Raw genomic sequence first — 27283 nt, forward strand, 5'->3', positions numbered from 1 at the left:
AAACAGTACAGAGATGCGCTAACTGGCTGCTTTGTAGCTGAAGGCTGCTGTGTGAACTAGCGCCGTAAAGACGTACACACTTCTCTCCACATGACATTTTACCCAAATGTTTTGTTAGCATCCTCTGATTGGCTGTCAGAGCCGCAGGTCCACAGACCGACGTCTCCTGTTGGTCCCTCTCTCAGCTCTTGTGTTTGGTGCCGTGAGGCCTTCAGGGGTCGTGGGAAGGAGCAGCTTCTGCTGGACGAGGATTTCCTCTCAAACTGAGATAATCAGATGTATTTGTGTTTGGATTAAAGAAGGTTCAGATGTTTGAGAGAGGGCAGACATGAATCCTCCGTCGGTTTATTCTCATACTTTAACTGATGTTTGAATGCAGGGCGCTTAGGTTTGAAGCGTTTCGACCTCCTGCACCTCTGAATCTTTAGAATCATATTTAACTGGATATCTTTGTAAAGATGAAGCCTCGCAGAGAGCTGGCTCAGACTGAACCACACTCTATAGAAAGATGGATGGAGCAACAGCCGCCTGGAAGTGAAACTCCTGCACACAGTTTGTCTGCAGGTTTTCACTCACTGTGTCTACATGGACTTCATGAGTCTGGTCCTGGTTCTGATCTTATTCAGGATCTGGGGTTTACCTGCACTCAGAGAAACCTGATTCTTCATCTCCCTGTATACATGATAAATACTCTTATCCTGCATCATGATTACTGCTTCTGATTCATGCAGGCGCCTGTGATGTTTATTTTTTTACAACACAAACATTCAGAAACATGAGACCACTGAGGTTTCTTGAGGGTTCAGCTCTATTAAACGCCAACACGGCGTTGAAGATATGACATCTCCACCTCGAGACTATCAACAGGTGAAGAGAGCAACAGCAGATGTGAAACATGTCGTCTCCTATGTCGATCTAACATCTGAACTTCCATTTATTTAAAGACAAAACTCAGATTCTCCAGAAGACTCTCGTTGACACCGCCATGTTTGTTTTCTGATACGTCACTTGGCTGAGGCGGCGCCTGTGCAGGTAGTCGGTAAGGTGTATACGTCCCAGTATCCTGTTTTCCATGTTCAGGTACTTCTTAATTCAGTTGATCGTTAGAATCACCAAGCTTGTGTCCTGTCATCAGGTTGAACATTTTCACTTTATAACGGAGATCTACGGGAAAATGCTTTCAGAGCCACATACAGACACTGTAATACCACAAATGACCACCAGGCAGCTGGAAGCAGAGCTGAGCTGTGAGGCAGTATCAAGGTGTTCGTCCATCAAAGAGCCCCCCCCATTTATTAATAATATGTTTACACATCTGCAGTGCCGCTGATGATCTGCGCTCTGATTGGCTGTCGTGGTGCACATTTCTGACAGGTCTGAAAATAGAGCTCACACACTCCCAACAGGACGCTCATATCACCTGAAACTGTCCGACCTTGGGACACACACACACACACAGACACAGACACACTCAAACACAGACAGACACACACAAACACACACACATAGACAGACACAGACACACGCGCACAAACACACACACACACACAGACACACACACATAGACAGACACAGACTGCTATACCCTGTTTCGAGCCATGATATTTACGCCCCTGTGACGTTTCTCCCCCATCCTGAATGTTGCTGAGGCAGAGGAAGAGTGCATTTGTTGGCAACTATTTTCAGCAGCGGATGAATCCACACCCCCGGAGCAGAAGTGTGTGTGTGTGTGTGTGTGTGTGTGTGTGTGTGTGTGTGTGTCATATATCCCACATTGTGAATGAAATATCCTCATAGTGTCTCTGACCCGTTAACTCTACTCTGACCTGAAGTCATCACAGCGACACAATTATTCACTTACAGGCCGCAGCATGTCGGATCATGAGACCACATGAAGACATGTTGACCTTGTTGGATTAACATCCTTATCTTTTATATGTATGTCATTTAAAAGGCAGTGTTTTTCACCTCACGGCCACCGTAGATCGATGATCAACGATTGTTTCTTCACATGAAGGCTCTCTGGGGTTTTTCGGTTTGAATATAACACCAGTTATAGGGTCAAACCAACAGGTGTTGCAGTGATGGAAGCGGACAAGAGAACTGGTTCAGATAGAAGTGATTGTACCCGACCTAAAAAGCCTCTGCATGTTTCTAATAAGCTCCACGAGCAGAAACGTGCTCAAACTAGGATCAATATCGCAGATGCTTTTGAAAAATGGAGAGAGGTTAGAACACAGAAAGGTTTACAGACCGATGCAGAGCTGGATAAACACTGAAGCTTCAGTGTTCACCACATGGCAACCTGTGTGAGCATCAACTCAAGAGAGGAGGGGCCAGGGAGACTCGTTTTGTTGACTGAAAGACAAGTTAGGGTGAGAGTGACTCCAAATCCCCCTGCATTAACAATCAGGTGACGCCACTCAGTCTCGTCCATTATTATTTAGAGTCTCCGACTCAAAGAACCACATAAGAGGTTTTTGCAACTGAGGGCCACTGTAGAGCTGCATTAAACTCTCAGTCATAAATCACATTTATGAGAGGGAGAAAGATAGATAGAGAGAGAGAGAGAGAGAGAGAGAGAGAGAGAGTGTGTGTGTGTGTGTGTGTGTGTGTGAGAGAGAGAGAGAGAGAGAGAGAGAGAGAGAGAGAGAGAGAGAGAGAAGATCACCATGAGAGAAGGATGCAGCACTTTGTGTCTCTTTTTTCCCAGCTGAAACTTTCCCACATTAAACACTTGGACCATAAAAGGACACACACGCTGCTCCGTGCTCCGCTCCTGCATCCTCTGTGTAACCCGAGCAGGAGCTCCAGTGGCCGGCAGGAGGCTGTCTGACCGCCCGGAGACACCGAGCTGACCCTAGCCTCCACCACCTGCTGCTCCGCGCGCTTCCCGCTCAAACCGAGACCGGCACGAGCGCTCTTCACAGCCATGGAGTTAGACCAGAGAGAGACAAGGGCGGGAAAACTTCACAGAAAAATAAACCAAACTGCGACCTGCTGAGGAAGAAAGAAAACTCACATCCGGGTCTGCTTAGGCGAATTCCTTAAAAACATAAATTAATCAAATATTGAACTTTAAGACTTTATTAAACCCCGAGAAGGAACAATCTGTTCTCTGGACCCCCTCATCATGGATCTGTGGACTAACTCCTCCGCGGTCCTCTACCCCGGGACACAGGCTCCACTGCCGGACTCCAACTCCTCCATCAACCGCTCCGCCGCCTCCCAGCACGTCCCCGCCCCGCTGGACCTGCGCCGGGCGGTGCCGGTAGGCATGGTGCTTGCCTTCTTCATCATGTGCGCCATCGTCGGGAACATCCTGGTCATCCTGTCGGTGGTCTGTAACCGACACCTGCGGACCGCCACCAACTACTTCATCATCAACCTGGCCATCGCCGACCTGCTGCTGGGGACCACCGTGCTGCCGGTGTCCGCCACGCTGGAGGTCAGGCACAGTCAATTATTGATCGATTACTGATCGAATAGCCTATTGATCGATTGTTGGTTGATTGTTGATCGGTTGTTATTTGTTTGGTGGAAATTTAAATGTCGACAGCTTATACATCAAACATGGATGAAGAGTAAGAAAATAGTGAAACAAAAATATAATTACTGTGTTAGGCTAAATAATCTCGATATTCTTCGTTTTATTTCACAAACTGAATAATAATAAATAAATAATAGTAAAGAATGAACTTTGGAAATTAAACACTTTGGAAATTAAACTAGGTCTTAATACATTTTCATTTTTATATCAGCTGTTTGATTTATTATTAAAATATTTAACACATCTCAAATATGACATTTGATTTATAAAGTTTTATAAAGAATAGGTTCATGTGACTTTAAATCTTTAAATTTGGTTTCAGGGAGAGTCACCTAGCTATAATTAATAAAACATACAAAGTGCAAACAGGTCACATGGGTCAAAGTTCATAAAGTGTTCAGATTCTTATCTACAATGTGACAACATGTTTTATTTATTTTATTTGTAAATGTATTTAATTCAAACAATACAATTAAAAAAAAAAAAAAACATAAATCTCAAATTTTGAATGAAAAGGAGCAGAAGGAAGACTAATCTTATATAATCAGCCCACCAGACATTTGTGTTGATCTGTAAAAGTTACAGAGTCCGGAACATTGAAATAAATGAGATGAAACAGAGCCGGTCTGAGTGAAACATTTCAAAATGTCCTTCAGTATTGACTTTGTTCACAGACTATCACCACAGTATCACCGTATTTCTCGGGTCCAAAGTGTCTCTCGACCGCTTCAATTGGCAACATATCCTGTGTGATATCGGTGGTGACAGCGTTTGTCTTTCCTCGCCATCTGTTGCCCCTCTCGCTGAATGAAGCCAGATATTTGAACATTTATTGTTTTAAATATGAAACGCTGAAGACAAACTCGTGCACGCCGTTTAACCTGCATCATCATGTTTAGAAAGGTAAACAGCGTGCAGCTTTGTCTTAAATGTTTGATGACTCTCTCGCCTCCTGCTCACCTGTCTGGTCAAACAGGTGAACTTTGTTTGACTAAAACAAAGAGCGCGCTCAGTGACGTCCTGTTTCCACAGATTCTGGATTACTGGGTGTTCGGTCGTATCTTCTGTGACATCTGGGCGGCGGTGGACGTAATGTGCTGCACGGCGTCCATCATGTCTCTGTGCGTCATCTCCATCGACCGCTACATCGGCGTGCGCTACCCGCTGCAGTACCCCACCATCGTCACCGAGAAGAGGGCGCTGCTCGCCATGCTGGGCGTCTGGATCCTCTCCACCGTCATCTCCATCGGCCCGCTGCTGGGCTGGAAGCAGCCGCCGTCACAGGTACTCATTACCCATCATGCACCACTGAACCTGAACCGATAAGCCCTTGAACACCTTCAACTGCCTGAGAGGTCTTGAAATCACGGCAAGGGTCAGAGGTCAATCCCGAGGTTAACCCCTGACTGATGAGACTCTAGGTGACTGAAGGTAAACGAGGTTTATGACAGGAAAGCGTTTAACGAGGAATTCAGGCTTTCATTGATTCTGAGTACAGGACAGAAGATTAATAATTTTTATTATTTTCATCTCTCTGTTGAAGATTTTTCTTGAGTCCATAAACGATCAAAAAGCTTGTTGAAGGGGGCGCCAATAACCTAGCGGTTATGACACGTACCCCGTGTATAGAGGCTAGACTTCATCGCCGTGGCTATTGGTTCAAATCCGACCTCGACCCTTAGCTGCATGTCCTCCCCCTCTCTCCCCCCAACACTTCCTGTCTCTCTTCAGCTGTCCGATGTCCAATAAAGGCAAAAACGCCCAAAAATGTATATCTGGTTGAAGAGCCCAGAGTGACGCTTTTAAACGTCCTCTTTTGTCAAACGCGAGATTGAAACCTCAGCTTTCTAAATATTCTGTGATGGACTGACTAACAGGTGTCAGATGGATCAGACAGCCTGAGTGAGAGTATAGCCCCCTGTATTTCAGAGAGATTATTGAATAATGAGATAAAATGTCTGTCTCTGCTCCCCTGGAAGCTTTTATTGTGAAAAGCTGCTTAACATGAAGGACTTCCTGTGGTGACGTATGAACACAGACACGTCTTCTGAGTCCTCATGGCCTCTAAGAACTCACATCTACTGACTTTGTACAAAGATGATGGTTCTGTTGTTTTTATAACACCGGTGTAATGGTTTAAAAAGTCACCGTGTTAACTGGTGACTTTCAGCAGTATGTGTCTGTGGTCGTAGTGGTTACAACAGATGCTGGAGACAGAGAAAGTGTTCTTACGAATGATGTCAGAAACATTGATCATATATGTCTGTTACCATGACAACCACAGAGGCATTCAGCTGAAAGTCATCAGTTAACACGGTCACTCTTTAAACCGTAACACTGGTGAATTCAGTTAATATTAACAGATGAACTGATATGAATGTTAACGTCTTGTTAAAGGATTAATTCTGTTCCATAAAGATTTAAACGCCTGTTCAACGTTAATCTGACCTTGAACTCTTCGCATGTCTCCTGCAGGACGACACCGTGTGTGTGATTACCGAGGAGCCGTTCTACGCCCTCTTCTCCTCGCTCGGCTCATTCTACATCCCGCTCTTCGTCATCCTCGCCATGTACTGCCGCGTCTACGTTGTGGCCAAACGCACCACCAAGAACCTGGAGGCCGGCGTGATGAAGGAGCGTCAGGAGAACTCCAACGAGCTCACCATGAGGATCCACTGCAGGAACCAGCAGGCGCAGGAACCCGGGGCGGCCGGGGCCTCGACAGCTAAGAGCTCGCTCAGCCTCAAACTACAGAAGTTCGCCAGGGAGAAGAAAGCTGCGAAGACGTTGGGCGTAGTGGTCGGCATGTTCATCCTCTGCTGGCTGCCATTCTTCATGGCTCTGCCTCTCGGTACGTGATGGTTAAAAAACATGGTCGTTAATGAGGACGGGTTTATGTGACCACGCACACAGTATGTACCAGATCAATATTTAAGGCCCCTACGATCAAGGGGGTGTGGCCTGATTCTTGGCCGTTAGGATGTTTGTATGACATATAAATATCATAACGGCCGAACGAGGCTAACAACAGGAGAACTCAGATAAATAAAGTTTGTCGTCACCTTTCATCTAAAGAGACGACTCGATTATTCATAAAAACGTTAACAAACATCAAACTGGGATCCCTGCAGAGAAACTCATCGTCCACAGAAAATGTTTAGTTTTCTTCATATCTGAAATATTTGACCTGTTTCCTGCTCGTGAGGTCAGCGTCCAATCAGCAGTCGGCGTTTCAAGGACAAAAGCCAGAAAGGAGAGTGTTGTTCTCACAGAAGGAAAAGGCAGGAAGTGGAACACTCGAGGTTCTTTTTATTTTTGGAGCTTGATTTTCCAAAACATCAAGAGTGGAGCAAAGCCAGACGCTCGCCTCGGGCTGTCGGATCAGAGGGCGAGGAATCTGACAGAGCCGATAAGATGTCAGATAACTGAGTGCGTGTCGGATGACTTGTTCCTTTAAGGCCGACCAATCGTGGTCAACACGTCCGTTACTTCCACCCTGTTGATCCTGAGTGTTTCAAGGCGATAATTTAACGATCCACCGTTTCAAACCAACGCTCAAAACAAACGCTGTTTCATAGAGCACTGCTGATCAGACTCTTAAACGTCATGTTGGCCAAGTCGACGCGTAGGCGGGTATGTTATTCACTGTTACGGCTGTCATCAGCATGCCAAGTCAACAACGACGTCCTTGACATGCGGACATTTTAACGCCATTCCTCGTCCCACCAACCCAAAGTCTGTCTGTGTTGTATGAAGCAGCAGTGACCTCCGCCGTCCAATCAGGCGTCTCTGCTCGTCCACATAGTGGGAGAGTAACCGCGTGTGTATGCGTGAGCGTTTAGAAGTCCAGTTTGCAACGTTAGCACCAGCACTACTTGGTTACATCTGCCATCGCACTAATCGTCGCACGATGACTTCACACGGAGGAGAAACCGGCGCACAGCGAGACGTTTTCCCCGTCTACACAGAAACACCTTAAACAGAGTTTCTGAACATCTTCACCCTGGAAGGAGTTTTACTAAAGGAGAGTTTACAGTGACCTGAAACGCTGTTTGTGTACGAAAGGTCAAAACGCTCGTGGTCAAAAGTACCCGCCTACCTGACGACGAGGCAGGATAATGATTAAAAACAGGAAATTATTCGTCATCCGGCGCCTTCATGTCCAAACAGGCGTGGATATCTTCAGATATAAAACCTGACTTCAGGACGCCTCTGACTACAAACCTCTAACTGCTATATGTCAACGTTAACGTGTTGGTGGACTTGTCGTCTTGTTCGATGATTCGTGTTTATTTATTAACGCGTCAGCACTCTGAGACTGTCGAGCGTTAACATCAGGGAGATGAAGGCGTTTGAAAACGTGAGGATTTGAAAAGTATCGACATGTTGAAAGGAATCTTTTCTGCAGCTCCATCTTTAAATAAATAATGTTACGATGTCTAAACCTCAGTTGTTGACGTAATCCCCGACGTGGTTTCCTGCTGCTCGGAACGAGACGTTACGAGAACTTGGCGAGACATCACCAGAACCTGAAGTCACGTTTTAGCGACGTATCAGAGCAAAGCTGCAGGACAGACGCCCACGCAGGCAGCGCTTTCAAGGAAGCTCACTCAGATGTCCCTGTGACTGCAAACAGAGCTGGCCAATCAGAGGAGAGTGGGCACGGGGGGAGGCGGGGCCTTAAAGAGACAGCAGCTGAAATGAGGGATTTTACTGACGTCAGTATCAGATCAGTAAGGAGGTTTTTGAGCTTCACATCTCAGCTCTGCTCATCAGGTGACTCAGAGTGACATCATTAGCGGTGACCGTGCGTTTAATAGATCTGCTTTAATCTGACCTCCTCAAACTCAGGAGACCTAAGAAGTTTCTCTGTGATGTCTGACAGCAGTTTATAACCCTCAAACAGGAGCTGTGAGTGTTTGAATGTTGCTGAGTCTGAATCATTAATAACCCACAATCCTTCAGGCTGCAGGCGACCTCTGGAGCGCCGCAGGTTTCATAAGAGAGAATAAAGCGGCGTGATGTGAGCGGGCTGCAGACTGAACCTCAGGACTGTGATCACAGGGGTTAGGTGTTGTTGATTCAGATCAGGAGAACAAGCTTGGATTAAAGGGGGCGGGGCCTAAAGATGGTGACCCTTAGGCACAATGAGGAAAATGTTTACACACTGACCCAACATTTCAGAAAAAACGTGAACAAAAACTTTTACAGCCAGAGAAAAGAACGTTGATGCAAACATTCACTTCAGTTTCATCTCTGTAAAAATTAGAATAAGGAAATCTTAACGTGAGTTGATGAATCGTTACATTACAAAAAACCACAGAAGAAGAGTGGGGTTAGGAGGAGGCGTCCTGGGAACAGGGGAGATATTTACATGAAGGACGTGGCTCCAACCCAAAACCTCCTCAGACTCTCGCTAAAATAGATCCTTCTGCACTTAAAGAGACCATCTCCAAACTTGGAGATACACGTTTTGCTTTTACAGCAGGACAGTGATGCATCATGGTCCACCGTCACATGTGTTTCTCATGGCTGAGTTTAGAGGCTTCATATATAGTCAGAGGCAGCAGCCTGAGGCGCAGGATGGCCTTACAAGTCCATACTCAGGGCAAAATAATCCAAACTGCTCAGGAGTCTGTTAACATCAAAAACCTGATCCTCAAAATCCCCCGAAATCCTCTGAAGTCCTCCGACACTCTGCAGATCACCTGCTCATACAAGGGTCAGCACCTGTGAGAGAGGGGAGGAGGTGAGGGGAGGAGGCGAGGAACTAGGGGACATGAGAGGAGAGGAGAGGGGAGAGGAGAACTGCACACTCAGCCCCTCATGCATTGGATTGTGCAGCTTTCCCCCTCTAACCCAGAGACCCCGTCTGATTCACAAACACACACAAAGGGTTAAATGTTCCTGTAGCTGTGTCTCTTCGTCTCTGTGTGTCGCTGCTGTTTGTGTTTAAATGATCCTTTATTCAGTCATTATAAAAATCCCTGACTCTAACTTATTCACAGTTAATTTAAGAAAACATCTTCACCTCATACCTGCTCCTCTGGTGTGGTGTTGAACTCCCCCTGCTGGTGAAAACACTGACCTGCACCTTCATCTGTTAGGGCACACTCACACTAGCAAAGTTGTCCCATACCGTTCTTGTGTTTAATCATGATTGCCCCCCCCCCAATCACAGAGTGGGGGCAATCACTCTGTGCTCCAGGACTAACCGGGCATGATCACGGTTACTTCTGGTACCTCACATCGTGATACAACACATGCATGACTTTACGTGGTCATGAAGCGTGTTCAGTTTACAAGACGGGCGGACTCGAGAAGAAAAGAAAAAGAGGCGCTGTCGGGTCCGTATCTGCACATCGGAAAACAACTCAGAGACCATGAGAGCTACTTTACTGACTTTGTGTCTTAATGAGAGTCATGTTAATCAGATACAAACAGAACACTCAGGGGTTTCTCCTGAATGAAGGCTGTCCATGTTGCGTGCTTGTGCTCGTGCATGAACTGTACCATGCTTAAGCACACCTCTTCAAAGCATGCCAGGGCCGAGGAAGTGTACAGAGCTCGAGCACGTATCAGAGCACTCACACTGGTCAAACAAACTGGACTTTAGGGGTGAAGCGTGCTGAGGCACGGTACGGACTGCTACTGTGAGTTTAATCTGACCTCAGAAAGGAGTTTAGTGTCAGATTAAAGAGATGAATATCAGCTTCCTGACAGACTGGGTCACTTCCTGTTTGTCTTTATTTACTGTTTGTGTTTGTTTGTTTGTTTGTTTATAGGCTCGTTCAGCAGCAGCCTCCGGCCTTCTGAAACGTTCTTCAAAGTGATTTTCTGGTTGGGATACTTCAACAGCTGCCTGAACCCTGTCATCTACCCGTGCTACAGCCGCGAGTTCAAACAGGTGAACAGTCATCATCATCACAATACTAATACTACTGTTAATACCAGTGCTGGACACACACACACACACACACACACACACACACACACACACACACACACACACACACACATATAGAGACACACACACACACACACACACACATATAGAGACACACACACACACACACATATAGAGACACACACACACACACACACACACACACATATAGAGACACACACACACACACACACACAGTGAAACACACTCACAGAGACACACTCACACACACACACACACACACACACAAAGAGACTCGCACACACACACACACACACACACACAGAGACAAACACAGTGACACGCACACAAACACACATGCACACACACACACACACACAGTGACGCACACACAGACACAGACACACACATATAGAGACACACACACACACACACGCATATAGAGACATGCACACATACACAGAGATACACGTACACACACAGTGACACATACATACACACACACACAGTGAAACACACTCACAGAGACACACACACACACACACACACACACATATAGAGACACGCACACACACACACACACACACACACACATATAGAGACACACACACACACACACATATAGAGACACGCACACACACACACATATAGAGACATGCACACACACACACACACACTTATAGAGACACACACACACACACACACACACACATATAGAGACATGCACACATACACAGAGATACACATACACACACAATGACACACACACACAGACACACACACATACACACACACAGTGAAACACACTCACAGAGACACACTCACACACACACACAGAGACAAACACAGTGACACGCACACAAACACACATGCACACACACACACACACACAGTGACACACACGCACACACAGACACAGACACACACAGAGACACACACACACACACACACACACACAGTGACACACACACACACACAGAGAAACACAGTGACACGCACACAAACACACATGTACGCACACACAGAGATACACACACGCTACAGCCATCACGTTTCCTGTTCTCGTTCTGATTTGTTTGTTTTTTCGTCCTGTTGGTGGTTGCAGGCGTTTATCCGGATCCTGCGCTGTCAGTGGAAGAAGAAGCGTCGCAGTTGGCAGCCTAATTATAACTCTCGCTCTCGTCACAGCTCCAACAACTCGTCCTTCCAAAATGGCTCCCAGCAGACGCTCTCCTCCGTCAGCGCCAGCCCAGGCTGCGTTAACTCCAAACTCCGCCCCCCACAACGCTCCTCCGACCGGGAACTCCTCCCTGGCTCGGCAGGAAGAGGTCGACTGAGCCCTGTGTCCCCTCTCGCTATGAATGCTGGGACGGCATCAGGGGTCAGTGTGGGGAAATGATTGAGACTGTCAGAGAACGCCATGCAGGGATACTTCCTGTTGACTCCGGTGGCCAGCCCACCATGACAGGAAGTGGTTTTAGAACACTCTTAAGACAAACAGGTATCACTGCTGACATCACTGCTGACATCACGAGACGCTCTGCTCACTGAGGAGTCGCTCAGGTGTAATGATGGGGGTCAGATTGTTCTCACTGACTCCGCCTCCTCACCTGGACCAGTTGTACAAACATCACCTGAACGCTCCACCTCCTCAAACCTTTTCACCTCTGACCTTTGAAAACAGCAACATCAGCGAGCTCATTTTAGCTTGAAGCTAGGGTTAGCTTCAAGGTTAGCCGATCATAGCCTTCACGTGACGTTACACGCTTCCTGGTGGCCGAGAAAGACTTCCTACTGTTGCACGCCACGGTGAAGTTACCAGTTTTGTATGTTTTAAACTTAAGACAGTTGTTGTTGAATGTGACGCTCTAACCAGCGAGGAGACGAGCCCGGATTCTTTTTCCACAGAAAACCCGGAGAGGAGGAGATCGTGGATTAACACTGTTAGACGCTCTGAGAGGGAACGAAAGAACAGACTTCTCGCCATCCTGACATCAGATACTGTGTTCACTTGATCTAAATACTCCTGCCTTTAACGAACCCAGAACTCTGACTGACAGAGGCGGGGATACTGTTACTATGGTTAGCTTACGATAGCTAGCTATCAGATCCATGAGCAGGTTTTAGCTGCTAATCATGCTAGCTGCTCTTTAGGTTTCACAGACTGATGACATGAGCAGCGAACACGAGGAGGTCATGGGAGCTTAACGTGTCAAACTTTTATCTGATGGTTAAAACCCACCTGTAAACAGCAGCAGCGTCGTCATCTGAGCTAGCTAAATGTAAGCGTGCTAATTTTAGCTGAACATCTGTAAGATGTGTTCGTAATGATTCACTGGTCGTACCTTTCGTACGTTAGCTTAGCATGTTTCAGTGACGTGGGCTTGTTTAGGACAGGACATTTATTTTGAAAATCTTCTTTCATGATCACATGAGAGGAAGTGACATCACTCTAAAATTTTAAATAGTATTTTGATTAATAGATTTTCACTTATTAGTTTGATCACAGCAGCACCAAGTGGACATTAGAGGAAGTGCAGCTGCTGCTCAGTGTGAACACTGTTTTTATTCTTTGTTTTTATTGTGAAAATCTTCACATGGATGTTTCCCCTGTGTGTGTTTGTGTGTGCGTGTGTTGTGGAGATGCTAACAGTTCCCCCCTGCCTCCAGTGTTTGTGCTAAGCTAGGCTAATCACCACCTAAAGCTGAAACATACAACGTGGAGCGAGATCACAAAATATTCACATATTTTAACGATGATTTAATTGAAGAAGAATAAATATGTCACTTCCTGCTTAGCAGTGTTTGTGGTTGTTGGGGTTATTTACCCCCTCTGAGTTCATCTGTTCAATTGTATTCAATATTAAAGTGTTTGATTTTCACAAAGGGTCCGGCCTCCTGTCAGATCATCATCCTGCTCGCTGTAAAAGAACCTCAGGGTTGTGAAAGTTGAGTTTCTGCAGCCCTCTTCCTGCTGACGTACACGAGAGATGACGACAACACACCTGTAAGAAGTAAACTAATCTTTTATATAACGTAAATATTTTTCATTCAGATGATTAATAAACACGGCTTTGTTACAGTCACAGCCAATAGGATAAGTTCCTTATAATGACCATCAGAGTCTTTTTCTGCGCTTCACTGCGGTGCAGTTCTGCCCTCCTACCAGCAGAGGGCGCTGATCTGCAGCATGGTGCTGTTTGTTACGGTGATTGTGAACAGGTAATTGTACCTTTTTAATGTGGATTTAAACGTTCAGGGTTTCTTACCTACAGAGAGGTGAGCACAGGGCTGTCAGGAACTAACTATGGGATGTAACTGCTGGAAAATGACAGATAGAAACACGGCAGGTCGTTTATTTTCTTCTGTACGAGGTTTGTTTGAGAGTTCATCAGTCAAGCACGAGTCAGAGTTCTTCCTTAAACAGATTTAAAAACAACAAGAATGTAGAGATCAGAAGACTCTCAGGTGGAGTAAAAAGGTGCCGTAGAGGACAAATCCATGAACTGGACGCGCTTCAGGTGTGAGCGGGTTCGAATCCAGCTCGACCAAAATAAATTCTAATTTTTGGACCAGAATAATTCACTACGTTGTACATGAGATGGTTAAAGTGAAATGCATCCACCTATTGTGAAACAACTCATGCGGAAAGATAGGAATGACCTGAAATGTTCAAGAACAGTCCCTGAGTAAATTTAGAGATCACCTTGCCCAGCCTCCACCATCACACTGTGTTCACGTCCTCCTTCATGAACAGCCTGCTCCAGCTCAGCGGTAAGGAAGTGTGGACATCAGGAACGAGAGAAATACAAAGGAGAAATCCTCCCTGCATATTATCCCGTGACGTCTCTAGATAACACTTATTATTTGGCGCTTTACAAATACTGATTGATTGATTTTATTTTCACCATAACTATCAAGAGAAGACAGTAAGAGAAATACCTTCTAGATATTTAATTAGACACAGTGATAAACACTCGGCTTCAAGAAGCAGAAAAAGTTGACACTAACATTCTCACTGTGACCACATTATAAACATGTGCTATAAACACCTCGGGTTAGGGTGCCAACATTATTATTTTTGACATGGCACACAGTCACACTTGACATGCTGATTATTGACTTATCAGGTGGGCTCCTTAATAATTGCAGCATGCATTCACAGCATTTGACCAACGATATAAAGCCCTAGGTAGCCGTCACCTACCCTCAGATAATAAATTACTTTAAAACAGGAAAGAAAAATGGCTGAGAAAGGGGAGATGAGCAAGGAAAATGTATGGCTTATTGACTCCTCCTGAGGGGTAGTCACAGCTGGAGGGTGGGAAGCAGTTTGAGGAAGAGTTGTGACAGGTATGCTGACTGTGCGGCTGCCTCATGCCGCCTGTCCGGTTGACTGTGCGGCTTACTGTCCGGCCATATCAGACCTCCTGTCTTTATAGGACCAGAGCAGGTTACACGGGGAGAGGGGGACAGAGGTACACCGGGAGCAGAGCAGGCCTTGGAAATTCTGAAAAATAAAGCATATGTCTCTTAATGTGGTTTCTTACAGTTAGTCATACAAGGTGATCATTAACACCATGTTTACTTTATAAGTACAGTATTTCAACTGGGGTTAAAAATATTATTTTGGTTGTGAGTTGTTTGTTTTGACAAATCAGAAATAAGTTTACTGTCGACTTCATCATCTTCTGTGCACATACAAAACAATGCATACTCATATTAAACAAAATGTAATCATCCTGTTACATGAACAGTGTTTGTCATGTTTCCTGCATTATGAGAAAACAACACTGGATATTGCACACTAGACAGACAGATAGATTGATAGATTCTTACATGCATGGGAAAAGATGATACTTCTGTCTGACACCTAATAATTAAAATAAAATATTTTTAATTCAAACCAATCTTACACGCAGGTTTTTAAAATAGTCATGTACCATGATATTAATTCAAAAATACCCCCAAACATTAACAAATATAATACAAATAACAAAGTATATTACATCCGTAGTGATAAGGACTACCATAGAGAATGAATGGGAAAAGTTAAGGAAGTTAAGGACTACTCCGGGATTCAATTCCCCGACGGGGAGGCAAACTTTTTTATTTTATTTATTTAAGAAAATCCGAATTTTACTAAAAAAAAGAACACTTTTTTGGAGAATCTTGAAGTTCACAGTTTCATGGTAATGTAAAATCGTTGTTTGGAATAGTTGCTCAAATAGCTACACCACAAATACATGCAATCACAACTCTTACAAAACAAATACAGACATGTAATCTATTATTTTATTAATAGCCTGGTTATATTAGACAATTGTTTAACTCTACTTTCTGTATTAACTCAAATTAAGTGGATGGGGATGTAAAGGTCTCTCTCTCAACAGACTGTAAAACCAGAATTTCACCTCGGGATTAAAAAGTAAAATAAAAATAATAATAACCCGTATCCCAGGCAGTAGATCAGCCTGTAGGGACCTAGGTTGGGAACCGAAGGGTCACTGGTTTAAGTCTCGGTGCGGACCAGATCAGAAAGTTTGTCTGGTAGCTGGAGAGGTGACAGTTCCCTTCCTGAGCTCTGCAGAGGTACCCTCAAGCAAGGCACCAAACAGCAACGCCCCTGCATCGGATCCTGTCTGGTATAGGCCTATGTGTTTATTTCTGCAGGAACTTTTTACAGTGTAGAGCTCTGCTGTCAGAGTCCGAGGTTCAGGAATAGGAAGCAGCTAAAACAAACAGGAAATCCTGTGCTGGCCGCCTATGAAACATCTGCTTGACATGTTCACACATCAAGTGGAATAACTCTTAATAGCAGTGGTATAAAATCCTACTTACCATAAATGTATATTTTTAATCATTACATATTTTATCAAAGTCATTTTTACAATTAAAGTACCAGATGATTTTTAGTTTTTTTAAGTTTGAAGATTAGCTGTGTGTGTGTGTGTGTGTGTGTGTGTGTGTGTGTGTGTGTGTGTGTGTGTGTGTGTGTGTGTGTGTGTGTGTCGACAGTCAGTGTAACTGTCCATCATGAAGATCGTGTTTCTCCTCGTCCACTTCTCAGGTACTCTCTACATATTGCTATTCTTTAATTTTGATGCAGTATTTATAACAGTAGCATTAGCATGGTTAGCTTTGTATATCATTCTTTCACTAAAACTGTAACATGTACTTGGATGCTCATTATGGTTAGCTATCAGTATTGTGGCAGCTTAAAATTTAAAAATGCCGCACAGACTGAGTGGGCCTGTACCTGTGACTCATTCGTATTAAACATTCAAAGTCCAGATATGTTTGTAGATTTATTGAACAAAATAGTGAAAAACTATTTCTGAGCAAAACGGCCAAAAGATGCCCAGATGACCAGAAATGTTTTGCTTCTCAACTCAGACAAGACTGAAGTTATTGTGCTAGGCCCTAAAAACCTCAGAGATACTTTTTCTAATGATATAACTGTCCTAAATGACACCAACCTGGCATCTGTTAGCACCATTATTTGATCAAGATATGCCCTTTACCTCGCACATAAAACACAAGGACAGCCTATTTTCAGACTATTGTCCCTCATTCATGAACAGCCTGCTCCGACCTCCACCTCAGCGGTAAGGAAGTGTGGACAACAGGAGCGTGAGGAATACAAAGGAGAAATCCTTACTGCATATTATCCTATAGCTCTTTTATCAAGCGTCTCAAGAAAACACTTGTTATAAATCTGCAATATACAAATAATGATCTGTAAATTGCCTATGGGAAGTAGAGCCTTCGGTCATCAGGCCCCTCTCATTTGGAATCATCTACCAGTCAGTGGCAGGTATGGACCAGCTCCTAGGGCTCACAGGTAACCATGTTGCTGACACTGATGCTTCAGTGTTTAGCCAGGTCTGCATCAGTCTGTAAACTTTTCTGCCTTCTAACCTCTCCATTTTTAAGAAGAACTAACCCTAACCCTCAAGAAGGAGAACATACTGGCTGCTGCATTGTTGTCAGAGAAGCCAGCACTTCAACATAGCATGTTTCCTTAATGTCTGATCATACAGTAAGGTCACATTATCATTTCACTCACTATACATCTTACTGGTTGGACCTTTAAACATTCTCAGTTATTACTAGTAATACTCCACCTACTTTACCATTATTACTGAATTAAATGTCGCTGTTGTTTTTGCTGCCCTGTTATTCCCTATCTACCTACATCTCCCCTTTCCCATTTTTTAAGACCAGCACAGTTTTGGCAGATGGCTGTTTATCATGAGTCTGGCCTTAGATTTCTGCCTCTTTAAGGAAGTTCTTCTTGCCACTGTAACTTTGCTAAATGTTGTTAAGTGCTCGTGATGGATCAACGTTGGGTCTTTGTAGATAACAACAAAGGAAAGGGTCTTATACCTGCTCTTTTGTAAAGTGTCTTGAGATCATCTTAATTTGTATATTGCTAATTCATGTTGATTGATTGATATTCAGTTAGCAAACAAATAAAACAATCAGAGTACCCTACTGCTCTGTTTTGAGATGGTTCCATTAGGGGGCTAAGGGTGTTCATGGAGGTTACTGAGTGGTTACAGGTTCATCCACCAGAGGGCAGTGTCACATAGAGTAAACCTTGATGTAAGAAAGCAAAACAGAAATGAGGACAGAGAAAGTTCATAGTGAAGCCTTTGAAGAGACGATCTGGATTCATAAATAAATGTGCTGAAGGATGTGAGAGTCCGGGATTGTTCTTTGTGGTTACTGAAGATTTATGAGAAGATGGTCAGGGTACTGAACCAGAATCATGTTGAACAGGCAGAAACCTGGAGCAGAACCACACTCATGTTGAACAGGCACAAATCTGGAACAGAACCTCACTCATGATGAATAGACAGAAACCTGGAAGAGAACCAGACTCATGATGAATAGACAGAAACCTGGATCAGAACCAGACTCATATTGAATAGGCAGAAACCTGGAACAGAACCAGACTCATGATGAATAGACAGAAACCTGGATCAGAACCAGACTCATTTTGAATAGGCAGAAACCTGGAAGAGAACCAGACTCATGGTGAATAGACAGAAACCTGGATCAGAACCAGACTCATGTTGAACAGGCACAAATCTGGAACAGAACCAGACTCATGTTAAACAGACAGAAACCTGGAACAGAACCAGACTCATGATGAATAGACATAAACCTGGATCAGAACCAGACTCATGTTGAATAGGCAGAAACCTGGAACAGAACCAGACTCATGTTAAACAGACAGAAACCTGGAACAGAACCAGACTCATGTTGAATAGACAGAAACCTGGAAGAGAACCAGACTCATGATGAATAGACAGAAACCTGGATCAGAACCAGACTCATATTGAATAGGCAGAAACCTGGAACAGAACCAGACTCATGATGAATAGACAGAAACCTGGATCAGAACCAGACTCATTTTGAATAGGCAGAAACCTGGAAGAGAACCAGACTCATGATGAATAGACAGAAACCTGGATCAGAACCAGACTCATATTGAATAGGCAGAAACCTGGAACAGAACCAGACTCATGATGAATAGACAGAAACCTGGATCAGAACCAGACTCATTCTGAATAGGCAGAAACCTGGAAGAGAACCAGACTCATGATGAATAGACAGAAACCTGGATCAGAACCAGACTCATGTTGAACAGGCACAAATCTGGAACAGAACCAGACTCATGTTGAACAGGCACAAACCTGGAACAGAACCAGACTCATATTGAACAGTAGAAACAGTAACAACGAGAATCAGCTGGCCACACGTGACAATAATCAAAGTTAGTCATCAGTGTTAATTTTTACATTTAAAATGACAGTGGTTAATTTTTTACAGCGTGCAGATCAGCTGTGGTGTGTGAATGTGGTGCATGCGAGGGCTGACAGTTTGTCAGTGTGACTCTGTTCATCATGAAGACACTTCTGCTCCTCGTCCTCCTCTCAAGTAGGCTACTTTATATTTATTTTTTGATATACTCTTCTTGTTATTTACATCTGCAGTCACTTGGAAAGTCACAATTCAAGCATCAAATAGTTAACCCTTTCTATCAATTATGTTTACTTTCCGTTACTCTCCTTTTTATGTGATTTAAAGAAGAGCAAAAACTGTTTAATGCAGGTCATTTAATCTGACTCTGAACCGCTGTTGAAGGTATGTTTTGTGTTTTTTTGCATTCTATAGATGGACAGGTAGCCCCTTCTTATTTAAATATTACGATCCCTAATACAAAGTGTGTGTTTCACTATCAAAGTCAGTGAAAGCCTTGAAGCTGTGACATGATTAAAGACCTTTTGTCTCAGTTACATGAGAAACAGCAGCAGATCATAATAACAGATACTGAAGTCAGATATTAGAGTACAGGCACTAAACAAAGACATGGTGGGTTTCTCTTGTTTTTATTTCTTATCATATCTTTTGTTCTCTTTGGTCTGTATCTAACCCTCTGAGGGACATTTCTACCTTAGCACACTCAGCAGAGTGAACTTTAGTAAAACAGATCACAGACTGAGAAGAAAAACAATAAAATATTGTAAAAAAAATAAAATCTGTAATATGTAATAATCTGTAGCTCTGTGTGAAACCACATATTAACATACTGCCTACTACATGCTAGGATAAGTTGTACTGCATACAGCATGCTAACCTGACTGTCAGTATCCTGCACGAATTATGGAATGGTTACAGCGCTGGAGGCGGAGCCCCGTTTATGCGTATAAAAACTGCTTGGTGGCACATGAAGCAAAAACAGTCGAACTCGTTACTGGGCCCACAGAGCACGTTCAGTCCTGTGGCTCAGATCTGCGTTCATCATGTCAACAAAATATCTCTGAATTCAGCTTTAACTGTATTTAATAACTTTTAGGACCGAATTATTTATTTAAGTGTTCGTATCGGGAAGATGATGTACCTAAAAAGGAATGTATACACTGATTTATAGACGTCTCATTCCTGATACAAGCTTTTGGAAAAAGTCTCTTTGGGCCCAACGGCATCACCAGACGCTGCAATACCAGGTTCTGCCAACACGTGAAAATGACTCCCTTGGCTTGGTTAGGATCCCGTTAGCCTCAAACTAAACTACGGGTCATGTGATGTACTTCTGGTCCCAGGCACGTTGAATAAGCTAGCTTCAAGCTAGCACAATCCTCGCTGGGGGTTCAAATTAAAAACATCATGGGCTTCTGGACTATATATGGACTATACTAGATACTATGGCTTTAGATTTAGAGAACATAAAACATAGCATGTTATAGCTTACAGTCCTAAAGAACACTAATCGAGGACCCACGTAACGAGTCCTGATGTCTGGGAGTAAGTGACCAGTCAACATTACTTATTGACCCCTCCCCCCAATCAAAGCGGTTTAGACCCAGGTCTGATTTCAGAACGTACACAACCGTGGAGACACTAGAGGATGAAAAAAACAATCCCATAATAACAGAATCGTTCTTCCTTTGCGTTTTCAGACATCATCTGTCATCTTTCTGCTGAACACGGCGCTGATATTTACAGGCTTTATTGTGTCTCCTCAGCCAGTGAATGCAGCAGCAACCTCGTTGGTCGAGTGGGTCAGAACGTCACTCTGTCCTGTAGGTACAACACAAAGGAAAATGGAGCGCGTTCAGTGTGCTGGGGGCGAGGACTTATTCCATCATCAGGCTGCGACAACCAGCTGATCTATACAGACGGACACAAAGTGACCGAAGAAGCTTCCAGAAGGTATCAGTTGTTGGGTCGACTGGACGAAGGAGACGTTTCTCTGACCATCCTGAACCTCACAGAGACAGACGCTGGACGCTACGGCTGCAGAGTGGACATAAGGGGGTGGTTTAATGACAAAAAACACCACATTGTCCTGACCATAGACACAGGTGAGAAACTTGTTGGTTTGTTAATTTGTGAAGTTCAGTATGTAACTCTGACTGGCAGTGTTTAAAATGGGTTCTGCAGTCCATATTCTAGACGTTAAGAGAGCTTAAAACCACCTGCCTTCTCTGGTCCAAACAAATCCAGAGCATTCAGGACCAGAATCTAAAGTTAGAGGGAGGACATACTGGCTGCTGCATTGTTGTTGATGAAAAAAGTAGAATCTGTTCTACGGGGTCTGAATTTTAGTTTGTAGAGTATTCTGGTTTCTACGTTTGCAGTCTGAGAAGTATCGACCAATCACGAATCTTTGGAGTTTGTACGGCAAGCAAAAACAGGAGGAACACAATCCACCATGATGACTTCCTGTCACCCATGAGCATGAGAGAACAGCCAACAATCTGTTCTACACTTAAGTGAACAATCTGCACCATGTCTGAAAGCCAATCAGTGCTTAGATTTCCACTCTTCCTTGAATGCATCGAAAACGATTGATCCGACCTCCGTTCAACAAATACTTGAATTGAATTAATTAATTGTTTCGAAATTACGAAACATGAAACTGAGGAGAGGTACAGAGACTTTAGAGCTAATGCTAATGCTAACTCTTGTAAATAAACAAAGTTTTATACATCTGAATTTCTTGGTTCATCACGAGGAGCGTTCATCAGTTTCTGTTGAGTCTCAGTTTAACAGTAAATAATAAGTCACACAGAGGCTTCACTCTGGATCACTTCAGACGTCTGACAGCTTCCTAAATGTTTGTTGGATGGAGGTCAGAGCGATCACTTCAAGGACGTCAGGAAATCTAAACACTGATGGGCTTTGTGACACAGTCGAGCAGATTTGTGGCTCTAATAAAATGTTTGTATCTAAGTTTGAAGTTCAAAGAAGATTTCCGGTTATAAGTAAAAAATTCCTCATGAGAATACTGTCGACGCTAAGACACTTTTTTGTTCCGTCCTGACATAGATTTTGTGTTTCAGATGAACAATCAACCACAGAAACAACACAAAACACAGAGACGACGACAGGACCAACATACAACTACACAGCAGGTACAACTGTAACACACACACTGACACACACGTACACACACACACGTACACACACACACACACACACACACAGTCACATGTCAGTCCGCATCAGTTCGCACAGATTTCAGCTCAGTCATGTGTTTTTCCTTCGTGATGACATCATCCACTGACACAGCTGCACTCACAACATCTGCTTTCACTTCTTGGTTCTGCAGGTCAGCTGACCTCTACAGAGAGCGCAGTGACTTCCTCCTCAGCCGGCATGAAGGGCGAGGTGAGATGGTCTAACTTCTTGTGTCAAAAAAACAGAACATTTTCCGACTTGCTTTTGTATGTGTGTTTATGTATATGTGTGTATGTGTGTTTTACAGCAGCAGGAGAGCAGCAATCTGATGCTCGTTCTAGTGTTGGTTTTGTTGGTGCTGATTAGTATGGCAACAGCCGGCGTAGTCCTCTATATCAGTAAGTCAGACATCAACAGTGTCCGTACACCTGTAAGCTATTCTGTCCTCATCTGTCCTCACATCTGTCCTCACACTGGCCCTTAAGCCTGTATACAGTCCTGTCATCAAGATGACCCTCAATTCTTCCTCATGTCCGTGTGCAGCTCTGTTGTTATGGGCAGCTGTGCCTCAGTTGGTAGAGTCATCGCCTCTCAACCGAAAGGTTCAGGGTTCTTTCCCCAGCTGGGCAACATGTCCGATGTGTCCTTGGGCAAGACACTTAACCCTGAATTGGTCCCACTGCTTTGGTGGTGGTGTGTGAATGGGATTAGTTACTTCTGATGGATGATACTACATAGCGATCACTACCATCAGTGTGTGAATGGGTAGGTGTGACATGCAGTGTAAAAGCGCTTTGAGTAGTCGGAAGACTAGAAAAGCGCTATATAAATCCATTTACCATTTGTTATGTCTGTCTGTCTCATTTTGACTTCAAATTTGTCCTCATATCTGTCCTCACGTTTGTCTTTAACTTTGTCCTCATCTTTATCTTCATATTTTTCCTCATCTTTGTCCTCATCCTTTACCTCACACCTGTCCTCACATCACATGCATTCAGTCTTGTCCTCAGGACAACCCTCACTTCTTTCTTATGTCCATCTGCAGCTCTGTCCTCATATCTGTCTTCATGTCTGTCCTGGTGTCTGCCCTGGTGCCTGTCCTCATGTCTGTCTTCATGTCTGTCCTGGTGTCTGTCCTGGTGCCTGTCCTCATATCTGTCTTCATGTCTGTCCTGGTGTCTGTCCTGGTGCCTGTCCTCATATCTGTCTTCATGTCTGTCCTGGTGTCTGTCCTGGTGCCTGTCCTCATGTCTGTCTTCATGTCTGTCCTGGTGTCTGCCCTGGTGTCTGTCCTCATGTCTGTCTTCATGTCTGTCCTGGTGTCTGTCCTGGTGCCTGTCCTCATATCTGTCTTCATGTCTGTCTTGGTGTCTGCCCTGGTGCCTGTCCTCATATCTGTCTTCATGTCTGTCCTGGTGTCTGCCCTGGTGTCTGTCCTCATGTCTGTCTTCATGTCTGTCCTGGTGTCTGTCCTGGTGCCTGTCCTCATATCTGTCTTCATGTCTGTCCTGGTGTCTGTCCTCATGTCTGTCTTCATGTCTGTCCTGGTGTCTGTCCTCATGTCTGTCTTCATGTCTGTCCTGGTGTCTGTCCTGGTGCCTGTCCTCATGTCTGTCTTCATGTCTGTCCTGGTGTCTGTCCTGGTGCCTGTACTCATGTATGTCTTCATGTCTGTCTTCATGTCTGTCCTGGTGTCTGTCCTGGTGCCTGTCCTCATATCTGTCTTCATGTCTGTCCTGGTGTCTGTCCTGGTGCCTGTCCTCATGTCTGTCTTCATGTCTGTCCTGGTGTCTGTCCTGGTGCCTGTCCTCATGTCTGTCTTCATGTCTGTCCTGGTGTCTGTCCTGGTGCCTGTCCTCATGTCCGTCCCCCTTAACCTGAGGATGAAGCTGTGGTCTGTCCGACATGATTGAGGTCCTGTGAATGTGACCCAGTTTTATATTTAGAAATATTTCAGCCTTTCTCTCCATGACTCTAAACTGCTTCAATTGAGATCGAATGTGACTCTGTTTCCTTTCACCTGATCTCTCTATTTGTAATGGTTTCACATCCTCCCGTTTCCCTCTTATAGTGACATTTATAGATTCTGCTCCCTCTCATGAAGAACTGGCATGTTGTTTTTTAACGTTGGATCTTTACGGCTCTCTTTAAACTCTGCGTCAGTCACAGTGAACTTTCCCCCTGGTTAACATGTTTTTTATGTCTTTGTGTCTCTGCAGCGAGACGATGGAGGCGACTGAACAAAATGTAAGTTTCATAATGTGACTCTGAGATTGGGAAACGTGAACTTCTCCTTCTCGTCTCAGAGCATCGTTACAGCCGAGGACGTCGGGGTTGATAAAAGTCATTACTCAGCACATCTCATGAGTCGACAGATTCACCCGGGGGTCTGAGACCACCAACAATCGACATCCTCATCCTGACGTGTTTCACGCCGTTCAGCGAATCTTCGCTGAGTTCAGAATGAAACTCCTCAAACCTCAGTGAGAACAGAAACTCTGACTTCAGAGGAAACACTTGATTCATTCAACATTTCCAACAGTCGAGCTGCTGACACTCCTCGAATCAGTCTGACAATACGTTCATCACAGTTTATTATCATCAACACATTTTGTTACAGTTGCTGCACAATCCTGATTAGTCCAATAAATTCAACAAATTAAACAAAAAATAAATAAATGGAGTTAAAAAAAGACACGCATCATTTAGTTTTAAATCCCTGAGAGAACGATAAACACTACAAACTTCAGGTGAATGTGGTTTTAAATCAGAAAGATCAGAAAGCTTAAAAATATGTTCGATGTCAAACTTGACTTGACTCACAAGACATACGATTGTCAAGCTATAAAAACATGCTGCTCGCTTCCCCTGGCAGGAATTTATAAGTTAGGCAACAAGCTTAGCGTGACCACACTTCCCAGTTTGACCCAGACATCCCAGTTTATTAGGCTCCTATAAACCCTATTATGTCCCTTTTTTGAATCAACCAAAACAACACACCATGCTAACAACACTGATTTGTCTGTAAATATGTCGATCAATGTCGTTACTGCTGCTGTATTAACCAATAGACAAACATCACACGAGTCAGAGGTCTACCAGCAAATGAAGATGCAGCGGAACAGGGACTGTTCAAAACTGGGACATGTTAGGGCTTTATAGCTGTTTATGTGGACTTGGGACACACAGCTGAAAAACGGGTATGGTCACGTTACCCCTGCTCCCCGTCGTTATGCTAAGCTAGCTAACTGTTAGTGCTGTCTTCATCATACATATGAAAACGATTTCACTCTGAAGTCTTTTTCATGAAAAGATGAGGTGCTTTACGACGCTGCTCAGAATAACATATATGATTTATAGTTACCACGAACCGGAAGTTTCACAGATGGAGAGCGATGAAGGGAAACCTCTGAGTTTCCTCTGATCATACTGATGATGAAGTGACATTCAGAGAGCGCTAAGGCGCTCGGACTGCAACCGACACGACCACAAATGTCAGTGCATAAATTCGTCAACCTGAAGACGGCAGTTATAAAACCACTCGAAGATGTTTATCAAAGAACCCTAACCACAGTTTAGACACATGAGACCCTCTGCAGCTACAGGACGAGCAGCTGCTGTCACAAGACCAAGAAACTGTATTCACTGCAGTTATTTAAAGGAGCAGTATGTAACTCTGACCCCTAGTGTTTAAAATGTGTACTGCAGTCCAAATTCTAAACATTGTAGAGAGCTGTCTCCCCCCTCCTCTCTAAAGTCGATGCTCACACAGGTTGCCATGTTGTGGACACTGAAGCTTCAGTGTTTATCCAGCTCTGCATCGGTCTGTAAACCTTTCTGTGTTCTAACCTCTCTCCATTTTTCAAAATCATCTCCAATATTGATCCTAGTTTGAGCACGTTTCTGCTCGTGGAGCTTATTAGAAACATGCAGAGGCTTTTTAGGTCGGGTACAATCACTTCTATCTGAACCAGTTCTCTTGCCCGCTTCCATCGCTGCAACACCTGTTGGTTTGACCTGATAACTGGTCATATCTGGCAAACTGAGGGGCGTCCAAAACGGCCGTGTGGGGGTGCCTTAAAACCGCCAAACAAATCCAGAGCATTCAGGACCAGAATCTAAACTTAGAAGGAGGACATACTGGCTGCTTCATTGTTGTCAGAGAAGCCAGCACTTCAACATAGCATGTTTCCTTAATGTCTGATCATATAGTGAGGTCACTTTATTATTTCACTCACTACACATCTTACTGATTGGACCTTTAAGAAGATAATAATCAGTCAATAATTTAATTTAAGAATTTAAATGATGGTTGAATTCAAAGCAGGCTGAAGTTAAAGTGAGTTTGTTTCTTTGTTTCAGTCCTCCGCAGCAGGTCAGCAGTACGGTTGAGTTCAATCAGAGCTCGTCCACGCTACAGCTCCACAGACGAGGATCAGCCGTGGAAAACATCTACCAGCTGGACGGAGGAGAGTATGAGTACTGCCCCTGAGCCCTGAAGCTCCGCCCACTGAACACATGACCAGCTCTGGACATAATCATGACTCATCACCAGAGCTCCTGCAGTTCCTCTAACTGCCACCAGGAGAACATTTAAAGGGGCAGCTTGGGGAATTGCTGGAGGGCACAACCAATCAGGGAGCTTCAAGCTATTCTATCGTCTTAAGAACAGAGAGAATACTTTATCTAGGTCTATCTTTATCTCTTGTCCAAAAATGGTCACTTCTGGTTCCTAAAATAAAGATTCTTGTAACTTTTTTTTGTTTTATTTTAATTTAAAAAATGAGCATTGTGTCTGACTTCATTTTTTCAGGTATTTTATTTCAATAAATTCTGATAAAAACATATAC

General features: G+C 44.0%; 2 protein-coding genes across 3 annotated transcripts; both read left to right on the forward strand.

Annotated features, from left to right (window-relative positions):
• The first annotated feature begins 2335 nt into the window (after nucleotides 1-2335).
• Nucleotides 2336-13344, forward strand: LOC109983589 (alpha-1A adrenergic receptor-like). The gene is made up of 5 exons (XM_065963353.1): nucleotides 2336-3448; nucleotides 4583-4834; nucleotides 6026-6401; nucleotides 10336-10457; nucleotides 11563-13344. The coding sequence occupies exons 1-5, from the start codon at nucleotides 3134-3136 to the stop codon at nucleotides 11854-11856; spliced, it is 1359 nt and encodes a 452-aa protein (XP_065819425.1). The 5' UTR covers nucleotides 2336-3133; the 3' UTR covers nucleotides 11857-13344.
• Nucleotides 13345-19305: 5961 nt separating this feature from the next.
• On the forward strand, nucleotides 19306-27190 carry havcr1 (hepatitis A virus cellular receptor 1). Of its 2 annotated transcripts, none has more exons than XM_020633243.3 (7): nucleotides 19306-19406; nucleotides 20996-21334; nucleotides 22316-22387; nucleotides 22585-22643; nucleotides 22741-22831; nucleotides 24653-24680; nucleotides 26796-27190. In XM_020633243.3, the coding sequence occupies exons 1-7, from the start codon at nucleotides 19373-19375 to the stop codon at nucleotides 26923-26925; spliced, it is 753 nt and encodes a 250-aa protein (XP_020488899.2). In that variant the 5' UTR covers nucleotides 19306-19372; the 3' UTR covers nucleotides 26926-27190. The 2 variants fall into 2 exon arrangements, with proteins under 2 accessions (XP_020488899.2, XP_020488900.2); XM_020633244.3 differs by having other exon boundaries at nucleotides 22744-22831.
• The last annotated feature ends 93 nt before the right edge of the window (nucleotides 27191-27283 follow it).

This window comes from Labrus bergylta, chromosome 14 (assembly GCF_963930695.1).
Source record: "Labrus bergylta chromosome 14, fLabBer1.1, whole genome shotgun sequence".
NCBI lineage: Eukaryota > Metazoa > Chordata > Actinopteri > Labriformes > Labridae > Labrus > Labrus bergylta.